The sequence below is a fragment of the Salvia splendens genome, chromosome 14 (genome assembly GCF_004379255.2).
Source record: "Salvia splendens isolate huo1 chromosome 14, SspV2, whole genome shotgun sequence".
Lineage (NCBI taxonomy): Eukaryota > Viridiplantae > Streptophyta > Magnoliopsida > Lamiales > Lamiaceae > Salvia > Salvia splendens.
Genome location: NC_056045.1, coordinates 17,407,002 through 17,429,711, shown reverse-complemented (window position 1 = coordinate 17,429,711; position 22,710 = coordinate 17,407,002). Strand labels below are relative to the sequence as shown.

At 42.2% G+C, this 22,710-nt stretch overlaps 1 protein-coding gene across 1 annotated transcript; it reads right to left on the bottom strand.

Moving 5' to 3' along the window:
• Window positions 1-20,399: 20,399 nt before the first annotated feature.
• LOC121764271 lies at window positions 20,400-21,893 on the bottom strand (the record flags this gene model as incomplete). Its single annotated transcript, XM_042160318.1, has 1 exon — window positions 20,400-21,893. A coding segment is annotated over exon 1 (1,494 nt), but the record flags the coding sequence as incomplete, so codon positions are not given.
• Window positions 21,894-22,710: the final 817 nt, after the last annotated feature.

The following is a 22,710-nucleotide window of genomic DNA, read 5'->3' as shown; positions in this document are numbered from 1 at the left end:
TAGAATTTGTTTTAAAGGGTTCGTACATTATACTCATTTGCATTTTGGGAAACAATTATAAATGTTGACCGTTGATCTTTTACGTAGTAAATGATGAATTTAGGCTTCTAGTGAACTACTAACTACCCAAAATTAAGTCATATGTATTATAGTTTGAAGCATTTTGTTTTTCTACAAGACTTCAATTTGTATATAAATTTTAAATATCTATAATTAAAATAAGAATTGGCTACTTATTACTCATAGGAGGGTAAATTCCATACCACACTTTTTTCGCACGATACTTAAAATTAATACAATTATAATTAATATTATATTATTGTTGACATAAAGTCATAAACCATCCCACGTCGTGTGAACTCTTGTCTCAAATTCTCTCTCTTCTAATAGGACTCTACCCTCTATGTCAAACATTGAATGTCCATATTGAAATAAAATATCTGATTTTATTTTTCTGATTTTTACAAATGAATTTCATATTCTATTAATTCATTGTATCAATAATTTATTACTATAAAATTAATATTAAAAATAAAATATATATTCTACTCACATTCTCTAATAGTAATTTTCTTATTTAAAAATACCGGAGAACAATTTAACGAGGCATTTTTAATACACCTAAGCAAAGTAATAATATTAACATCGTTTACTAAATATCACGATTGTTGATCTATTTACACAACCAATATCATAAATGATTCGGTTGGCTAGTCAAACTTCTTTTAATACTGCTCCCTTCGTCCCTAAAGAAAATTCACTTTGGGTTCGGCACGAGTTTTAATGTAAAATTGGGAAAGTAAGAGAGAGGTAGAGAGAAATAATAATTAAAGTATTGTTAGTGGAGAATGAGTCCCACCTCATTAGAGTGAAAAGAGTTTCCAAAATTGGAAAGTGCATATTCTTATGGGACGGACTAAAAAGGAAAGAGTGCATATTCATGTTGGACGGAGGGAGTATTATATCTGGATATGCTCAAACATAAACGAATCAGTTGGGTCAATTTTATACTCCATCTGTTCCTAAAGAGTATGCACTATTTCCTTTTTCGCCCGTCCCCAAAAAATATGAACTTTTAATTTTGGAAACTTTCTTCTCTCTATTAAGGTGAGACTCATTTTCCACTAACAATACTTAATAAACTTTCTCTATCTATCTATCTCTTACTTTACCAATAATGCATTAAAACCCGTGTCAAACCCAAAGTTCATACTCGTTGGGGACGGAGGGAGTAATTTTATTAAGGGATATTGGTCTCTTAAACCATAAACTTTGTCTAAATTTTGTATTTCCCATGAACTTTGAAATTGGTCTATAATATAAAAAACTTTGCATTTTGTTTGGTATTTCCCAAACTCACTCAAATAAGATATTTTCATTAAAATCTTATTTTACGTAGGCAATCGTGATACGTTTTATGATATTTTAAACTACTTTTTAAGTTCATAACATGTAGTATAAAAAGTCACGTTGAAAATCAAATTGATTTAATTGTATCAAGTATGATAAAGAAAAGCATCGTAAGTTAGCTAAATATAGTAATAGACATGCTGTGGGAAATACCAAACAAATTGCAAAGTTTGTGATAGTATATACTAATTTTAAAGTTAGTGGAAAATACCAAATTTTAGGCAAAGTTTATGATTTTAGAGATCAATTTCACTCTTATTAAATCTACAATATACTATTTAATATACTTGTATCTCGTGGTAATTTATCTTATGTAAAAGAAAACAAAATATTTGTTGTCCTTGGTATCCAAATTCGTGAGCTATTATCATCATCGAATATGCAATTATCATAGATCTTCGTAATTCTAGAACTTAAAAATAATTTTCTACAGTAGTTCTTACTCCCTTCGCCCCAAGATAAGCGAAACACTTATTTTGGGCACGAGATTTAAGGAATGATATTTAAATAAGTTAAAATGGAAAGAGTAAAGTATGAGATGAGAAAAAGAAGAGAAGAAAGAATAAAGTGTGTGGAGAATAAAGTAAAAGAGATGACTTTATGCTAAAAATGAAAATGATTTACTTATAATGGAACCTCCCAATAAAAAAACGACTCACGCACAGAATTGTAATTTTTATCTATGATGACTTATAGATTAATACTTTGCATTGCATTATTATGGTGTCCTTAGTCAATATACATAATGTCCTAAGTTTACTATGCATAATGCCAAAAAAATTGTACTACCCCTGTATCATATTACTTGCACTTTTCTATTTTGGTAAGTGATGAGGCTCGTTTCATGCATGTGTTCCTTGATAAAATGCACCCAATTCTGTGATACTAACGTGCAAATGTGAGCAAGGTGTGTGTGAAAGTCCGCCATATTCGAAGGATGAACTGATCAATTGGGCGGACAAGCGGATCAAGGAAAAGGAGGTGCTTTGCTATGCAAACTGATCAATTCAGCAACCAAATGGAGCTAGCCGAAGTCCCGCATAGAAGATGGAGCTAAAAAAACCGCACCAAAAGCCAAGGGCAGTAAGGACAATTCGAGAGGACGGTACCTTAGGGATAAGAGCCCTACGCCTCTCTATAAATAGGAAGCCGAGTGCCATAGGACGCGCGGCGGGCGGGCGGGGTGGGGGGAGATGCATTGACACAGAGACACACTCATTAGAATTCAGCTCTCTTCTAGGGCTGAATTGGCAGCTTAATCTACTCAAATTTCGGAATTTCGTCACATACACACTTGGTTCTTAGTTTAGTTTAAGTTTAGCAGTGTGTTAGTGTTTGTTTTATCATCTTTTGGTTCTGTAATCCCGCTTCGAGAAGGAGTGATGAAACAATTTCTATTTTCTTTGTCTACTTTCTGCTTATGCCTTTGTTGCTACTCTTGATGTTTTTGATCCATTATTTTAATGTCATGATCTCATTTCTGTTGGATTTCTATGTTGTTATGCATAATTTCTCTGATATACTTTCGATTTCATATTTACGATGCATATCTGAGCTCAAATGTTTTGCTGTGGTTTGATTTGAGTAGAGCTGAGTCTTCGATTTATGTTTTGTCTAGTTGCGAAAAATATTATGGATGAAATGTTTTAGGATGTTTAGATCTAATAGATGACTTGGAATTTCTGTGTGATCATGGGTTAGTTTCTTATTAACGAAAGTGTCGTTTAGATCTTAGGATCATATTTCAATTTACAAGTTGTTATGATGAGTTGTTCTTCGTAAATGCTCGGATCTGATTATACTCTGTGTTTTTAGTTGATTCCGAGAAGAAGATGAAGTCGTTAGAAAAGTTTTACTTTATAGTACGATTTGCAAGGGATTGATCAAGTAGATTTTATTTCGTCTTACAAGTGGATCAGTTTAGTTAGTTCAGTCTCTCAAGTGAAGAATCTCAACTTAACCCACCGTAGTGAAGCGTGACAGCAACTATTTCCATTCGTGTCCGCAATCAATGTTAAACACATCATCTCTGTGGGATCGTTCTTCTCTTGTTCATATCGTCCCCCCGTCTCTTCTCTCAACGGTGTCCAAGATGGACACCATTGTTCCTGAAACGTGAATCGATCTCTTTTCAGAAGAGCTATTACAGTCCCAATTTCTGATTCTGAAAGTTTGAGGTCCGATCCAATTGTTTCAGTGAATGAATCGGAAACGGTGGTGCAGGAGACGGTGTTTGACGACTCTGAGACGCCGGTGCCAGAGGCCGTTTTTCTGTTCGACGACTCGAACGTGGTAGTGCCGGAGATGATTCGTCCGTGTGACGAATCTGACATGGGTGCCAGAGATACTTCGACTGGTGGATGGAGAAGAATGGAGGATTTACAGAGAGAGATAGTTGGAGACGTTTTTCTAGGATCGTGGTGGACGGAAAAGAATTGAGGATTTACAGAAGAATGGAGGAGTTTCTAGGATTTGCACAGAAGAGAGAGAAACGTAAATTAGAAATGAATTGGGGTTGGTGGGGTTGGTTGTTAATTAATGTAAATGTTATTAAATTAGCTTAATTAAGTGTAATAAGGGAACTCTAATTTTTACTAAAAATGGAAAGAGTGCAAGTAACTTGGGACACCCAAAAAGGAAAATAGTGCAAGTAACTCGGGACGGAGGGAGTAGTATTGTGGGTTAAGGTTTTGAAGGCGCTTTTGAGCTATCACTCAAGTCGGATCTAGTTAGGATGATCAGTCTGAATCTCCATTGGATCCACTTACCGGCATTTTGCAGGTAGAAGGCGTACATCTGGCCAGCTGGATCAGTTTGACGAATCAACTTGAGTAATCCAATGACAGCAATAACGAGCAAAAAGAGCAAAGCCTTTCAGTAAGTCTCAAACTACATACACTATTTATATTTTAATTTAAGTAAGAATTAAGATATTTAATTAATATATTAGTATTAATTAAATATTCTTTTATTAAGTAATTTTTCATTATATTTAAAATACTAATTTAGTTATACTATAAAATCAATAAGATCATTTTAAATCCTAATCTGTGTATTTTCAAATTATATACGTATCAGATAATTTTAAACCCTAATGCCCTAATCACAGTAAACTAATGTCTGCTGAAAATCCACCATCAATTTTTTGAATTAAAGAAAATAAAAATTCATACCTCATTTCCCTCACCCTACCTAGCGGTGTTGCGTCGAGCTAACAATGAGTGGCGAGCACCACCCCGCACCGCCAGCCCCACCAAGAGGCACGCCGTGCGCTAGGTTGCGGCCGTTGCATCCTAAAATAGTCCTTTAATGATGCCCTTAGATATGAATACCTGAAGTAGTTTATCAGTTTTTTTGGTGGGGAAAGTCAACGAAGCTAAAGTGAATTTGGATCTATAGTTTTCTTATTTAATGTTTGAATGTCATTCACCATCATTATTAAATACTCATTCTATCTTGTCTATTTCTATCATATTTATTCATCTTTAAAATTAGTACATTTTCATTTTTTAACATAAAATTTCTTTATAGACTTCCTTCTCTATTAATAATATTTTAATTAATTTTTGTTTGTCTTATATATTTTATTTTATCAATATTTTGTTAAAATATGTGTTTTTTTTTCTTTCATAATTCTCTACTTTTGTGGAACATAAAAATTATTCAGGAACATGTTTATTTTTCTTTGTTGAACAAATGACAGATGCCGATTCCCTTTATGACATCAAACCTAGTAAATTGAGAAATTGAGAAAAAAATTTCAGTTCATTTTTTTACTCGTTGATATCCTTTCTCCTAGTTTAATATAATGGTCTTTAGATTAAATTTTCGTTCTATGGTCACAAAAGTAGATGTCTTACCAACTGTTAATGGGAAGTGCACACACTTATGTTTAAAATGGTAAAGCTTTTTACATTCGATTATAGATTATATCATTAATCCTACTCTTATTGATATTGCTTATCCTGGTCAAACTTATAGCCATTGTTTGATCATTTTCTATATAATTCAAGTTATAACCAAGAAACTAGATCATGATTAGTTGACGTCGACGAAGTATAACTTGGATTTTTTAAGATACTTTCCATTAGATAAATAATTGGAGGTTCGAATCGGCCATAAAATTAAAAATTATTACTAATCCTATTTTCTTAAAAGGAAAAAATGATATCTATCTATATCATACATCTAAGTCTGTCTTATCAATATCCCCCTCTATTTTTCAAATAGGCCACAACTCCTACAACCACATACTACATCTTTCATATTTCAACTCCAATAGTTTTTATTCCAATTTTTCATTTTTAATCATCCTTAAAAGTATATATTATAAAGTAAAATGTGATGGTATATATAGAATTTGAAAATTACAAATATCAAAGTAAGGGTGCGTTAGAATGATAACCAATATTTAAGATGATAACCTAATACCCTATCATTTTATGGAAGAAATATATCATTTTTGCTAAAATATCATTTTATACAAGCAAAATATCATTTATAGTATCATTTTTATACATACAAAATTTTATTTTATAGAACATAACCATTTTATACCAACAGAATATCATTTTATTGATTACAAGTATCATTTTGTACATGCTGGAAGAATATCATTTTATTGAATATCAACATCAATTTTAACAAAAATAATATATTTTGTTCACAAAATAATGTGTTATTAAATTATCAACATAAATATGAGTTTTAATATGATCACATCTCGAGAAGTGATCATATTAAAACTCATTTAACTAATTTTAAGTATATAACTAGAGAGCAAATCTCAGCCACACATCTTATTACTCCAAAATAATCCCATGGCTTAAATAATCTTGCAGATTTTTCTAAAAAATAATAGCCAAAGGACATTTTTGGAATTCAATACCTCAGATGTATTGTGACGCCCCGGAATTTCTTTCCCTTTTGCTATGGATAAGCCGAACTTAGTAGACTAATTAATTTTCGTTAGAAGGCGTAAAATGCTTCAGTGTAATTCCCGACGTTGGATCAAATAAAGTATTTCGTTGGAAGAATTAAAGTTCAAGGAAATTACTTCAATAAGGAAAGTAAGAAAGTATGTTTTTTTTTTGTACATTTTGGAGACACAATTACAAGAAGGATGGAAATACAAATTGTACATGCTTCGATTCCCACACAAGGTAACAACTAATCCTACTCTAAGCTATGAGAGGAACTAAGATCAAGCTAGTGGCCGAATTGGGACTTGGTCAAGAACTATGCCAAGCCTAATGCCTAAGCAATTGCTAGATCTAGTAGTGAAACCAAGTATGTGACGTATAGATTCATCTCTTATCTCCCCTCCATCTCTCTCGAAAATCCCCTCCACATGACTCCAAGAGTGGCAGCATACACCTGCAAAGTTTACACAAGAAAGGAGATTAGAATAGACTCATAGTAGGGGAATAGGGGGGAAGCCCAAACAAAATATAGAAGGGGATGGAGATAGGCTAAATGATGGGGTACGTACTAAACAAGCCCAATAGCAGTGACGGCCCATCAGCCCAAAGCCCAAGGAAGAGTATCAGTTCGGCATTACCAAAGAGTTCGGCCCCAGCCTACAGCTCGGTAAAAGCCGACCAATCAAGCTCTACTCTCAGATCGGCAAAAGCTGCTCGGCAATAGTTCAGCAGTTCGGTCTCAGTATTCGACCGAACTGGGAGATAGTGGACTCATGCAGAACCTCCACGACCTCCACTACACGATCTATTTAGTGGTGGACCCATGCAGGATCTCATGACCTCCACGACATCCACGATCTAATTAGTGATGATGTAAGCCACGATCTAATTAGTGATGATGTAAGCCACGACCTAATTAGTGATGATGTAAGCCACGACCTAGTTAGTGGTGATGCAAGCCACGATCTTAGTTCAATGTATAAATAGAACTTAGATCAGATAGACTAGGGAGGAGAAAAAAGCTCTCTAGACATCAAATATCATATAGCAAGTCTGTATTTGTAAGCTGGTAAACCAGGTCAAGCAATACAATCTTGCCCTCCTTTCTTCCCGTGGACGTAGATTTACCTCAGTAAATCGAACCACGTAATTCCTTGTGTCGTGATCTGTATTTATTACCTGCGTCTACTACCATCAAAAATTCGCCCAACCATCACTGGCGCCGTCTGTGGGAAACAGAGAACCAAATCTGTGATAAAAGCGAGTTTTTGATCCTCTTCCACCAAAAAAATGCATACCAGATCACATAATACCCGTGCTTCCGTCCGTGATAACCATGAGGAAGCTAGTCCAGCCCGCAGATCTGGAAAACAGCCTCGGGAGAAATCTACTTCCAGTTCTCACGGAGAAGGAACAAGCCGCTCAAAGACTCATCGCACCGAGTCTTCCCAGCAGCCCGATTTGAACGAGGCTGTCAAGTTGTTTTTGGCCGAGAAGCAGGATGAATTCTTAACATTCCTGCAAACAGGCCAAAAGCCTGAGACGAAAACGGTGGATTCTCCCTCCTCATCCATACATGAAAGTCACTACCGCAGTAGTGCCGTGTCTTCCAGGAAGAAGAATCCTCAACCCCGACATGTTCCTGTTCCTCCTCGGTACCGGAATCACAGGAGAACTCCATCTCCTCCATACCGAAGAGATGTCGGGTTCGCCATGTACGGAGCATTGAAGACTCCGTTCTCGGACGATATCACCCAAACTCCCTTGCCACAGAACTACCGAACTCCGTCAATGACTTATGACGGGTTAGTGAGTCCTCATGACTTCCTGGGACGCTATCAGTATAACATGGCGAACCAAGGTCTCAATGAGGTCCATATGTGCAAGCTGTTTCCCGAGCTGCTTATCGGGAACGCAAGAAGGTGGTTCGATAGCCTCCCCCAAGGCAGCATTAGATCTTACCGGGATCTAATGGATGCTTTCCACAGGAGGTTCTTTCAGAAAGCGGAAGCCCGAAGCACTTCGGCTCAGCTGCTTTCTATACGTCAAGGTCGTGACGAAAAGATCAGCGACTTTATGACGAGATTCCACAAGGAATGCCTACAAGTAGATGATCTCAATGATCTACTTGTCATTTCGGCATTCCAAAATGGAATCCTGCCCGGAGCTCTCTACAGAAAGCTCGTGGAATGCAGTCCGCAAACAGCTCAAGAGATGTGGGACATTGCGGACCAGTTCTCCCGTGCCGATGAGGCAGACCGTCGCAAACGGTCTTTAGACAGCTCATCCCGAGGAGACGAGAGGAAGCCCGATCATAGCGATCAGGGACATCCTCGCCGAACTCCTTTTGGCGATCAGGGACATCCTCGCCGAACTCCTTTTGAAAGGATTCAAAGGACTCCGGTGCAAGACCGATTGGGGCCACGTCTCAATCCTGAGAAGCCGCCCGCCCGCCGTGATTCCGGTTGAGATCGGTGTACCCAGTCCCCGAACTCTAAATTTCTCCTCAGAAATGAATGAGGACGGACTGAGAGCCGAACTAGATCTGGCCGAAGAAAGAAGAGAATTGGCCTGCATAAAAGCAGCCAAGTACAAGGAGCAAGTAGCCCGGTATTATAACCAAATGGTGAAAAAGCTGCAATTTCAAGTGGGAGATCTCGTCTTGAGAAACGACGAAGTAAGCCGAGCAGAAAAGCTGGGCAAACTCGAACCCACATGGGAAGGTCCATATCGGGTGTCAGAAGTCCTCGGCAAAGGGTCTTACAAATTGACTCACATGTCAGGAGAACAAGTACCCCGAACATGGTACATTTCCAACCTCAAGAAGTTCCATTTGTAAGAGACAGTCCGGTCAGTCAGTCTTGTGTCTAGTTCGGTCCTAGGGGTATGTGCTTTCTTTGTTTTTTACTTGTTTTTCATGTTTGTCTATGTGCGTTTTGTTTGTCTATGTGCGTTTTGTCTGTCTATGTGCGTGTCGTCTCTTACAAATGTTACTGAGGTATCTTGTTCTTCGAAGGCTGATCCCCTTTTTAGAACATGTATAAGCCAACGATTGTGAGTCCAAGCTTCTAAGGAGGATACAAGACCACAATTCAGCTTAAGAAACAAGCAGTTCGTCTGAAACGAACTGCAACAAAGGGAAAGTCCGATCCACGCGATAAAACTCGCCGAATTAGGACAAGGGAAAGTCCGATCCACGCGATAAAACTCGCCGAATTAGGACAAGGGAAAGTCCGATCCGAGCGATAAAACTCGCCAAATTAGGACACAAGCTTAGTCCGGTCAAAGAAATTTACTTCATAAGACCAAAGACGAGTCCGGTCAAAGAAGTTTACTTCATAAGACCAAAGACGAGTCCGGTCAAAGAAGTTTATTTCATAAGACCGAGGACCAAGTCCGGTCAAAGAAGTTTACTTCATAAGACCAAAGACGAGTCCGGTCAAAGAAGCTTACTTTATAAGACCGAGGACGAGTCCGGTCAAAGAAGTTTACTTCATAAGACCGAGGACGAGCACGATGAAATTTTTTCGCTGAGCTGTAAATACGCAGTGATAGAAGCGAAATGAAGATTTCATTTATTAAAACTTGTTCGGCATACAACTCCGCTGCCCTACGAGAAGGCGTTACGCTATTACAAAGGACTATTCTACTGTCCACGGTTGCTAAAGTTGAGCCACCTATTCAAAAAATCCTCGTGAAGCCGAGTTCGGGTGTTCTCGGCAGCTGAAGAATAAGCAGGTCGACGAGATGCTCTAATCGACCTACCGCCTCTTCCCTGAGCCCGGGAAGCTCTAGCACCTCGGCGGCGAAGAGTCTCTTCACGAAGCATTTGTTGATCTTGCTCACTCATAATCACAGCTCCTCTACGAACTTCAGTCCGTCCTTGTCTTGACGTTTCCGGTTGCTCCTGAGTCCGTTCTCGTCTTGACGTTTCCGGCTGTTCCTGAGTTCGTTGCTGACTTGGAGTAGGGTTTTGAGCAAGTGAATCAGGGGTTTGAGCTGGAGTGCGACCATCTGTTGGCGGGAAATGCCTAAGGAATCTCTCGATTGAGGGACGCCGGGAAAGAATGATGTCGTACCGAGAAGCCCAGCGCCGCAATGATTTCACGACTTGTTGGCAAGCCGAGCTCTCCAGCGCATTGTTCCTCCGGAGTACATGATATTCCTCCCACAGTTCGTCAACTTGTTCCTGAACTTCAGAGATGGTCATTCCCCCGCGCCTGCAGATGAAGTCCTCATACGCAGTCCTCTCAGCGACGGCAGTGTTCAGCTCGGCCTCCAGATCTTTCTTTTCGGACTCTAAGTCCTTATTGTCGGCCTCCAGCTTCACTAAACAAGCCAAGAGTTCGTCATTCTTCATCTGGTCAGCTATGGCTTTTTTCTCAGCTTCGTCTAAAGCAGAAGAGTACAGCCGCTTCCAGTGAAGTACCTCTAGCTCCTTAAGAGTTAAGAATACAAAGCAGCCTATGTCAGTTCGGCATTTCAGTTTACTGAGCAGGTAGTAAACCACAACAGGAGTAAAAGAGAGTACGAAAAGCTATACGAAGACACAAGTGCAGAAAGAAGAATTTTTTCATTCATAAGAAAAAAAATTTTTTACACAAGGAGGGCTTCAAGGCCATTTTACAACAAGGAAGAAACTAAACTAAGAGAAGGGAGACGAAATCATACTCCGCCAGCTTCGTCTCCGGCTCCTCGGTGAGGTTCAGCTTCCTTCTCCTTGTCTGCCTCAGCTTCAGCCTCGGCCTCCCTGCTCCCCCCAGCCTGCTCGGTGCCCCCATCACCGATCAGCAGCACCTCTTGCTCGGCCTGCCTGTCTCCGGTCTGCTGATCAAGCTGCTCGGTCTCACCCTCTCCGTGGAAAATTGGAGCGGGTGAAACTGGCCCTAAGGAGGCAAAGATAGCCTCCATATTCTCGTCCCGGTCAGCTCGGCAACTACGAACTCGGTCAGCAGAAAGCAGGACCGAGGACGAAGCAAGCTCCTCAAGGAGCGGCAGACTCTGGAGACGAGCTGCTATCTCTCGGCCGTACAGCGGCAGGACGACTTCGGGCCCCTGCTCGGCATTATCGGTCATCAGTTTCAGCAGATCACCGACAAAGGCCGAAAATTGATTGCTCAAAAAGAGTTTCTCCGCGAAAGCACGGAGAACCTCCCCTTGGGCAACCACGGCGGCAGCATCCCTCCGTTTCGTCTGCTCTCGCTGGATGACGAGCTGGTTTTTGGCAAACTGGGCTTCATCCTGGGCCGAGATCCTAGCAGCTCTGGCCTTCTCAAAGTCTGCCTTAGCCTGTTCGGCCTGGTGACGAGCAGCCGCCAACTTCCTCTGCATCTCAGCATAATCGTTGGACGCTTTGGAGAGTTCAACGGCGACGAGCTTGGAGAGCATATCGTTCCTCTGAAAATGGAAAAAGGAAAAAGTCAACCGAGGGGCCACAAAAAATACAGGAATAAAGCAAGGCCAGAAAATCAAGAAGAGAATTCACCTCGGCGAAGTCCGTGGGCCATAAAAAGGGCTCACAGATATGTTCCGAAGGAGGCGCCAAGACCACGTCTTTCTCTGGCGCTCTTGGGGGTTTCTGAATCCTCCCCTTCCCCCTTGCCGAAGTCGACTCCGGCTTCTTTGGATCCGAAGAGGTCTTTTGCCTCTTCGGATTCTTCTCGGCATCAGAAGCCGAGCTGCTGGTTTTCGGCCTCTCCGGTTCCTTAGATTCGGAGGATTTGCGGCTAATCTTATTTAGCATGTTCACTGCCAAAAAGCAAGAAAGCAAGGTTAGTTTTCGCCACAAAAGCAGTAAGGCACAAAAAAGAATTCCTCACCCTCGGTCTCTTCGTCCGAAGACGAGGAGTCGAACACGAAGTCGCCCTTGACGAGCTCAGACTCCAGGTACTGCTTCCTAATCATAGGAATCTTATTGAGCTCGCCCTCGAGCTCGTCCAACGGTTCTAACCGAGGATGAGGAATCACGGACTTCGGCCCTCTCCAGGGAAAGCCCGGAGCCGCTGTCCTATTATAAAAAAAGAAGCGATGTTGCCACTTTGGCCACTTGGTTTTGCAGAAGGCCCTAAAAGGCTGTAAAGGGATCAAGTAAAACCAAGATCCTTTTCTCTTAAACTGGAAGAAATTAAGGATTGCCCTCAGAGACAGATCCTTATCTAGCCTACGCAGTTCGGCAGCAAAGGCCGATAAGTGCCTCCAAGAGTTCGGAATCACCTGACCTAAAGGGAGTTGAAAAAAATCAAGCAGCTCTACAAAGGCAGGGGGAAGAGGGAAACGAAGCCCGCATTCCAAGCCGGCTTCATAAACGGTGGCGTAACCCTCCGGCGGCGAGTCAGCCCTATGAAGGTCGTCGGGAATCGCAACCTTCCCCCCAGGAAAAAAATATTTTTCGTGTAGGGATATCACAGTATCCTTACTCAAGATGCTGTGAAAATACTCTACGGTCTTCTCCCCGGATTCTTTCCGGCTAGAAGACCCCTCATCCCCTTTCCTACCGCTACCTGACTCAGAAGAAGAAGAAGACATAGTTCTTACTCTTTGAAAGTCTGAAGAAATTCTGAAGAAATTCTTGAAAGCGGAAGGAAATTTTTACGCAAAAGAGAGAGAATGCAGAAGAAGCAATAGCAAAAGTGTTCAAATGATGAAGAAAGGACGTATTTATCAGATTCGGAGAAGATTTCAAAATCATCGCACCGTTTCGACTCCCACCTTTTCAGGATTCAACGGCCGGATTTTACTGTCGCATTTAATGCAGTCACGCGCAAGGCACGTCCCCTGACGTCAGCCTCCCCCGTACCTTTATCCAGAATGCCGAAGTGACTCGCTTCGCCGAAGTGATTCACTTCGCTTTTCGGGGGGGTAATGATGGGGTACGTACTAAACAAGCCCAATAGCAGTGACGGCCCATCAGCCCAAAGCCCAAGGAAGAGTATCAGTTCGGCATTACCAAAGAGTTCGGCCCCAGCCTACAGCTCGGTAAAAGCCGACCAATCAAGCTCTACTCTCAGATTGGCAAAAGCTGCTCGGCAATAGCTCAGCAGTTCGGTCCCCAAGGAAGAGTATCAGTTCGGCATTACCAAAGAGTTCGGCCCCAGCCTACAGCTCGGTAAAAGCCGACCAATCAAGCTCTACTCTCAGATCGGCAAAAGCTGCTCGGCAATAGTTCAGCAGTTCGGTCTCAGTATTCGACCGAACTGGGAGATAGTGGACTCATGCAGAACCTCCACGACCTCCACTACACGATCTATTTAGTGGTGGACCCATGCAGGATCTCATGACCTCCACGACATCCACGATCTAATTAGTGATGATGTAAGCCACGATCTAATTAGTGATGATGTAAGCCACGACCTAATTAGTGATGATGTAAGCCACGACCTAGTTAGTGGTGATGCAAGCCACGATCTTAGTTCAATGTATAAATAGAACTTAGATCAGATAGACTAGGGAGGAGAAAAAAGCTCTCTAGACATCAAATATCATATAGCAAGTCTGTATTTGTAAGCTGGTAAACCAGGTCAAGCAATACAATCTTGCCCTCCTTTCTTCCCGTGGACGTAGATTTACCTCAGTAAATCGAACCACGTAATTCCTTGTGTCGTGATCTGTATTTATTACCTGCGTCTACTACCATCAAAAATTCGCCCAACCATCACTAAACAAGACAGCCGAAACCCAACCAAGGCTAAGAGAGCTAGCCAAACTTTGTTGTTTCAAGTTTCATCAAAAGGGGATCAAGACAAAAGGCCCCAGTAAAGTAAGCTCATCACCAAGCTCATTGGAGCAAGAGAAACTTCATCACCAAGGCTGGAAGGACAGCCAAGGAGAGCAGCCCCAAATATACACCAATTTAGCATGATTAACATAGTTATAAAGCTCAAAAGGGAGCTGAGTTCATAGCCAAAAGTAGTATCACCAATGCCCCAAAATTCTGCCACAAGAAGCCAAGGAGTTGGCCTATAAATGCAGCCATCGCCCTTCCCTCCACACACACTCTCTCGGCCCAAATTTCTCAGGCGTGGAGTGCGGCGGAGGAAGGAACATGCGGCGCAAGGCGACGGCAGTGGAACGGACAGCCAAGAAACCAAGGGTGCTTTCCGAGTAAGGTAATCCTCACAACACCATACCCTTGCATCATATAAGGCAGCCCATGGACGGATCCCAGAACTTAGGATTCTAGGAGCATGATCACTTAATAATAGCAATAATCGACAGTAGGTTCGAACACTTCAAGTGTTACCCAGAAACACAAGTTCTTGCATACACGTCAATCAAACAGTAACACTCTCTCTGGAGCAATCAACAATGGCCAAAACCCAACAATGCATAGACACGACCAAAACTCAATGAAACGAACGGGGAAAAGGGGGGAGAGGACTTAGCTTCTTGATCGAGAGGATGCCTGACGACAACGATCGGAGCTGAGGGCCACCGTGCGGCCTCCGTGGAAGTGAATGGCGAACTGCTGGAGCACGAGATTGAGGCGACGCCTCTCTCTGCCACTGATTTTGCCGCAGGAAGAGCCAGGGATCGGTGGAGTCCGATCGACGGCGATGGCGGGCTAGCGCGCTTACTACCCTGACGCAGCGAAGAAAGGAGAATAGGCGGAGAAGAAGAAGCACCGCTGCTGCTCTATTACTTAATTTAGGGATTTTGAAATCTTGGGAAGAAGGAGTTTAACTGGAGAAGCAAGGGAGGAAAGAGAGAGATAGCCGACGCCGGAGATGGTGAGAAATGGAAAGGAGGCGTCGCTACTTCTTGAAATCCAATTAGGGATTTGAATAAAAAAAAGAGAAAGTAGGGAGAGGGAGAGAAAGAAGCACCGATTGGCTAAAGGAGGAGAAATTGGGCCTGCTCCCATTCCACTCTTTTTTTTTTTTTTTTTTTTTTTGCTGGGCAAGTAAGCAAATTATGGTTGGGCCAAAAAGGAATTAATCCTACACATGAGCTAGAATTAAAGGGATGAGCTTGATTAATTGCTACTAGGCTAAAATTTAATTAATTAGTTGGGACCGAGAATTTTCTTCGTCGGGCTCGGAAGTTTATTCGGTCGAGACAGAATTTATTTAAGGATCTAAGCTTGGAGCTCGAAGGTGGAGTTAATTAATTCCTAAAAAAAAGGAGAGAGGGGGAAATTATCAAGTTCCCGGAATTTGGAAATATTAAAGTTTGAGATGCGAAGGGCCGACCGGCGTCGCCCCGCGACGCCATGGGCGGCCTTAAGAAGAATCTTAAGAAAAGATTTAAGAAAGGGATTTTCCAAGAATCCATATTTTATTAAATAAGTGACTAAATATTTATTTTAGTGAAAATAGAATTTCTCCAAAGTTAGTAAAGTGAATAAATAAATTCTGCAGAGTAGTGAAGCCCGAGATAGGATTAAGAGAATCCTATAAGACAAGACTAAGATATAGGTGCTATCCAATAGGATGCATACATTCTTTTCTCAAGAGAAATAGTCAAGTACTAATTAGCGTACTGCGCTATTTATTTTCAAGGGAGAAAATATTCAAGGGCAAGTGAGGCCTCACGAGGAATTTAATTGGAGATAAGCATACGAGGTGGGCTTTCTTTTAATATCCAGCACTATAGTGTGGATATAAAGCAAATGTTTTGAAGTTATGAAATATCTTTTCTCAAAAATGAAGATGTGATCATCTCTTTTAAAGTTGTTGTCACGCCATAAAATATTTGTTTTTGAGACCTGTCTATGAAGGCTATATGCCGAGAGTTTGGCGATGCCAAAAGTTTAGTAACGAATTCGGTTCCCAATAGGACCGCAAATCCTATTCGGAATGACGTGCACGAGCGCTGTGAGCCATCCTAGAGAGAGGTTGGCCGGCGAGGGTGTTTGTTGAAGGTGGCCACCTTCACGGCACGAGTTTCTCAGACAGGGAGGGAATACCAAGAACTTAGACTGATCAGTCGGACTTTTAAGATCACAAAAGAATTTAGTATGCTCGGGCCTTTTTAAGAAAAACCCCGTGTGATACTGTTGATGGGTGACAACTCATATTTGTATGTTTTGTTTTCGGCACGTGTCCACTGAGTACTCCTGTACTCAGCCTTGCATGTATTTATAAATGTGCAGGTTAAACGTCAAGAGGAAGGAATATTGATCGGAGTCGATGCTATTAGATAATCAAGTGGATTTCTCTACGATTCGTGTCTTCATACATGAAGTCGTTTAGTAAGGACCTATTCCGTTGTACTTTTGTCAAGTGAGAATTTCAAAGTCTCACCTTTGAACTCTGATTTTGATAAGGTTCCTTGTGAGGGAAACCTTCCATGTGCCCAAGAAATACCCAAAGCGGTGTTTGATTTCAATTTTTTTGTGTTTTCAAAGATAAAGTAAAGATAAGTTAAGCTAGCCACAAAAACTAAACTCAAAATGGTTTTAGATGGAGAGAAAGAAGGTGAGAAGAAAGTGTAAAGAAGGAGGAATCCTCTTTGAGGACCTATGACCTCCCACAAAAAGATGTGGGCAACCCTAGGCTACTTTCACCCAAAGCAAATACTCCATTGGCTCCACATTAATGACTACACAACCATAAATGCATACCTATACTTGATTTAGCCAAATGAACATAAAACAAGCAACCTACAATGTAGGAATTTGGATAGAAATCTCACATGGGAGATGCTCTCAAAGGAGTCTTCATAATAACATTCATCAAAGTCTGCCCTTAAAGTCTTACAAAAAGGATATTTATAGTTAGGGTTGGAAACCCAAGAAAAGGGCTAAAAAAACAAGGAAAAACGGATGTAAAAGTTGAATCGCCCGGCCGGGCGTTTTGGGAAGTGAAATCGCCCGGTCGGGCGAACTTTCTGGATTCGGCGCTGCTTCTTCAAACGCCCGGTCGGGCGTTCTGGGATGGTGAAATCGCCCGGTCGGGCGAACTTTCTGGACTGTGGACGATGCTCAGCGCACAAACACCCGGTCGGACGTTTTGGAGGTGTGGATTCGCCCGACCGGGCATTCCATCTGCCTCCTCCATTCCCCTTCTAATGAAGTTTGAAACGCCTTCCCGAAGCCTTTGTCTCATTGATCTCGTGACGGGTCTTCCGGGCAGCTTAAGGGGAGTCGTGGTCGGGTCAGCCCGGGCCTTGGACTTCCCGTTTGTATCATCCTCTCCCTCTTGAGAATGATTTGTCCTCAAATCTGGGTCGTCCCCTACAAAATCAAACGGGCTCAAGTCAGCCACATTAAAAGTACAACTCACGTTATACTCACCGGGAAGATCAATGATGTAGGCATTGTCGTTCACACGCTCTAGGACCATAATGGGCCATCCCCTCGCGGGGCAAGCTTGGATCTTGCTTTGTCCGGAAAACGTATTTTCCGAAAGTGTACCCACACCCAATCTCCGGGGTTGAACAACATTTTCTTTCGCCCTTTGTTCACCCTTTGAGCTACTTGTTCCCCCATCTTGCGGATTCGTTCTTGCACTCGAGTGTGCACGTCTTGTACAAACTTGGCCTTCTTCATCCCACCTACATCAACCATATAAGACAAAGGCAAATCGGCCGTGGACAAGTCCAACGGGGTGAGTGGATTGAAACCATAGACAACCTCAAAAGGGGATTGTTGGGTGGTGGAATGTATGGTCCTATTATAAGCAAATTCGGCTATAGGCAAACATTCTTCCCAAGAAGTTTTATTTTCAAAAACCAAGGCACGGAGAAGAGTTCCCAATGAGCGGTTTACAACTTCCGTTTGACCATCCGTTTGGGGATGTGCGGTGGTAGAGAAAAGAAGTTTGGTGCCCATCCTACCCCAAAGCGTTTTCCAAAAGAAACTCAAAAATTTGACGTCTCTATCACTTACAATAGTTCTCGGGACCCCATGGATTCTTACAACCTCCTTGAAAAATAAACTAGCAATGAATTTGGCATCACTTGTCTTCCGACATGGAATGAAGTGAGCCATTTTGGAAAACCTATCCACCACCACAAAGATGCTATCATTTTTCCGAGGAGACATTGGGAGACCTAGAACAAAGTCCATGGACAAGTCTACCCAAGGATGTGTAGGAGTAGGCAAAGGGGTGTAAAGACCATAATTGTTAGATTTAGACTTGGCTTGCCTACACTCTAAGCAACTACTACAAAACTTTTCAACATGCTTCTTCATGCAAGGCCAAAAGAAATGCTCACTTAGTATGTCAAAAGTTTTAAGCAACCCAAAATGACCCATTAGGCCCCCTAGGTGAGCCTCCTTAATCAACAAGTTTCTCAAAGAGCATGAAGGTATGCACAACCTATTCTCTCTAAAAAGATAGCCATCCAACTTATAGTATTTATCAAAAGCACCTTTTTCACAAGCTCCGTAAATAGAAGAAAAGTCATGATCATGCTCATAAAGGTCTTTAATAAACTCAAATCCAACATATTTGGAGGCACACATAGTAAGCACACGCTTTCTCAAACACACGGTATCACTCACAAGTAAAGTGCCATCATGCAAGGTCTCAAAAGGCTTCCTAGAAAGAGCATCGGCAACCACATTGTCCTTTCCCTTCTTGTACCTAATGACATAGGGAAAAGTCTCTAGGAAAACACTCCATTTAGCATGCCTTTTATCAAGTTTATGTTGACCTCCTAAGAACTTAATAGACTCATGATCTGTGTGTATCACAAACTCCTTGTGCATCAAGTAGTGTTGCCAATTCTCAAGGCAACGGACTATAGCATACAACTCCTTGTCGTATGTGGGGTAGTTCAATTGGGCTTGATTTAGTTTTTCCGAGAAGTAAGCTATGGGCTTACCCTCTTGCATGAGAACTCCCCCGATCCCCACACCACTTGCATCACACTCAAGTTCAAAAGTTTTATCAAAATTAGGGAGTGCTAGTAAGGGAGCATGCGTGAGGTCATTTTTCAAAGTACTAAACGCTCTCTCTTGCTCCTCCCCCTACTTAAACTCAACATTTTTTTTGATAAGGTGGTTCAAGGGTGAAGCTTTTGTGGAAAAATCCCTAACAAACCTCCTATAGAAGCTAGCAAGGCCATGAAAGGACCTAACCTCACTCACATTCCTAGGTGTTGGCCATTCCCTAATGGCTTTCACCTTTTCCTCATCTACCTGCACTCCTTCCTTTCCCACAACAAAACCAAGAAACACAACTTCCTCAACACAAAAAGTGCATTTAGGCAACTTGGCATATAAAGTATGCATTCTCAACACTTCAAGCACATTCCTAAGATGACTAGCATGCTCTTCAACACTACGACTATAAATCAAGATATCATCAAAATATACCACCACAAATTTCCCAATAAAAGGACGAAGTACATGATTCATCAAACGCATGAATGTAGAAGGGGCATTAGTTAAACCAAAAGGCATCACAAGCCATTCATATAAGCTAAATTTGGTTTTGAAAGCGGTTTTCCATTCATCTCCCTCTTTCATGCGAATTTGGTGATATCCACTAGCCAAATCAATTTTAGAGAAACATATAGAGCCACAAAGATCCTCTAACATGTCGTCTAACCTAGGTATAGGGTGTCTATATTTGATGGTGATTTTGTTAATTGCCCTACAATCTACACACATCCTCCAACTTCCGTCCTTCTTAGGTACAAGAATGACGGGTACGGCACAAGGAGATAGAGATTCACGAATTAGACCTTTGGCAAGGAGTTCCTCGACTTGCCTTTGTAGCTCTTGTGTCTCCTTGGGGTTCGCCTTGTATGCGGCCCGGTTTGGGAGTGATGATCCCGGCAAAAGGTCAATTTGATGCTCGATCCCCCTCATGGGAGGGAGTTCACTCGGGAGTTCTTCCGGGAATACATCTTCAAATTCCTGCAACACACTTTGGACAATCAAAGGATACGGGTCAAGGTTAGTAGCTAAGCACAAATCCTTACGGACCACGAGGAGAACGGAGAGGTGATTGTTTAGTGCCCACCCAAGGTCGGTTTTACTAGCTATCAAACATTCCTTTCCCCCTCTTGTTTGTGGGTGCTCTCCTTTGGGCGCTTTTATTTTTCTCTCACCACCCCCACTCTCACTTGGCTTTTTTAGCTCACATTCTTCTACTAGCCTTTTTTCCCTATCTCTCTCTCTCTTTCCTTTTGTAGATGTTGGCTAGCCTCAAACACGGCACTAGGTAGCAATGGCTTCAAACGAACCTTCAACCCGTTGAGCATGTAGAAATACTCATTCGTGAAGCCATTTTTGTAGGCCCTTCTATCAAACTCCCATGGCCTCCCTAGCAAAACATGACATGCCGTCATAGGAATGATATCACATAGGATTTCTTCCTCAACTTCTCCAATCTTCAATGGAACTTTACATTGAGCCTTCACCCTCAACTCTCCGGAGTCCCCTAACCATTGCAATTTGTAGGGGTTTGGGTGTTTAAGTACCTTCAATCCCAACTTGGCCACCAACCGGTCACACACCACATTTGTACAACTCCCTCCATCTATGATGACCAAGCACGTCTTGGACTTCACCTTACACTTCATATGAAAGATGTTGCACCTTTGCTCCTTATGCTCCTCAAGGTTGGGTTGTACATTGAGCATTCGGAGTACAACCATAGCCCTTAAGGGTGTATCTTCTTCTTCGCCACTAGAAAAAGCTATGTCGGTGTCCGGGCTCACTTCTTTAGTGCCCACACCCTCCCCATCTTCTTCATCTTCCTCACTATACACGCTACCATCTTGCCCGATAACCATTACCCGTTGGTTTGGGCACTCGCGTGCATAATGGCCATACCCCTTGCACTTGAAACATTGAACCTTCTTGTCTTCCATAGGGGCTATAGCTTTAATAGGTTGAGTACCCGGTAAAGCCTTCGCGATCGGCCTCCCTTGCGTGTTTGGATTGGCCATGTTTTCCACCTTCTTGCCGGGAGCACTCCACTTGCTAGTCCCCGTCCCTCCGGTTTGGCTAGACGCCCATTTAGCCCGGCTAGAAACCAACTCCTTACTTTGCCTCTCAAAAGTGTCGGCAAACCCAATCACCTCATCCAAGGAAATTCCCCTCAATGCCTCCACTTGCACCTTGTGCTTCAAGTTGATGTTAAGGCCATGGATAAATCGATCTTGAGTCGCCTCTTCTCGCTCCTCCACCCCTACCTTGCTCATCAATGATAGGAGTTCATAGTAGTACTCCATTACGCTCTTCGTCCCTTGCTTCAAATCTTGAAACTCCCCTCGAAGTCGGAGGAAATAGGACTTTGGTACAAAGGTAGTCCTCATGAGCTCACACAACTCCGCCCACGAACCCACTTCCCCTCCCCTAACCATCCTTCTCCTCCTCATCGTATCATTCCACCATGTATCCGCATTGCCACGAAACTCGGCTATTGCCACCTTCACCTTATCACCTTCCGAAAAGTTATGGAGTGAGAAAATTTTGCTCATTTGTGACTCCCATTCCAAGTAGGGCTCGGGATCAAACTTGCCGTGGAACTCGGGAAATGTGTGCTTGATAGACTTGGTGGGATCATCATACCGCGGCTCCATCTCCTCCTCATAGTTTCTATATCTTCCATGCCTACCATTCCACCCATGGTGCCCCATGTTTCCATTCCCTCTTCCACCCATCATGTTCCCGAACCTACCATTCCTATTCCCATTCCGTCCTCCTCCTTGTCCCCCACGCCCCCCATGATCGTACCAACCATATGGCTCTTCCTCTCCATTACTCCCCTCGGAGGCATCATGATGTGTGTGATTGCTCCTAGGGGTGTTTGACCTTGATAGTCGCACGGCCTTCAAAGCGTTGAGCTCGTCGTGGAGAAAAGTTTGGTTTTCATGGATGGATGCTTGGTTCACCTTGAGTTCCTTCAAATCCCCGAACATAGCATCTTGAGTGACATGCATTGTGGTTTGGCCTTCTTTTAGATCCCTCAAATCCGTCATAATTTTTTCCATCAAGTTTTTCAACTCATCCCCCGCCACACTAAGACTCGTGCTCGCACCCGGTTGCGGATCCCCCATCGTGGTGGATCTAGTACGAGGTGGCATTCACAATGGTACCTACAATAAGAAATAAAAATAAACTAGGATCTAGTCCTAAGGGTTAGTAAAATCCACACTCACACACACAAGAAGGGGAGATTTTAGTAAGAACTCACTTCCCAATTGGTAATCCCACCCCCAATTCACTCACCAATGTCACTCGGAAAAAGGCTTAGAATATAGTGAGGGCTAGGTTCACTCACTCTCAATATCCAACTTCCAAAATGCAAGTGCTAAGACAAATCAATCAAGGTATACACATAGGCAATATAACCAAGCAAGTAAAGCCAATAAAGCATGTGAAAGTAAGGTTCAATGCCTAAGGAAGCTAACAAACAAACTTAGTTGAGCTGAAAATTTATGTAACTCTTGGCTGATCTTTAGGAATTTTTTTGATATG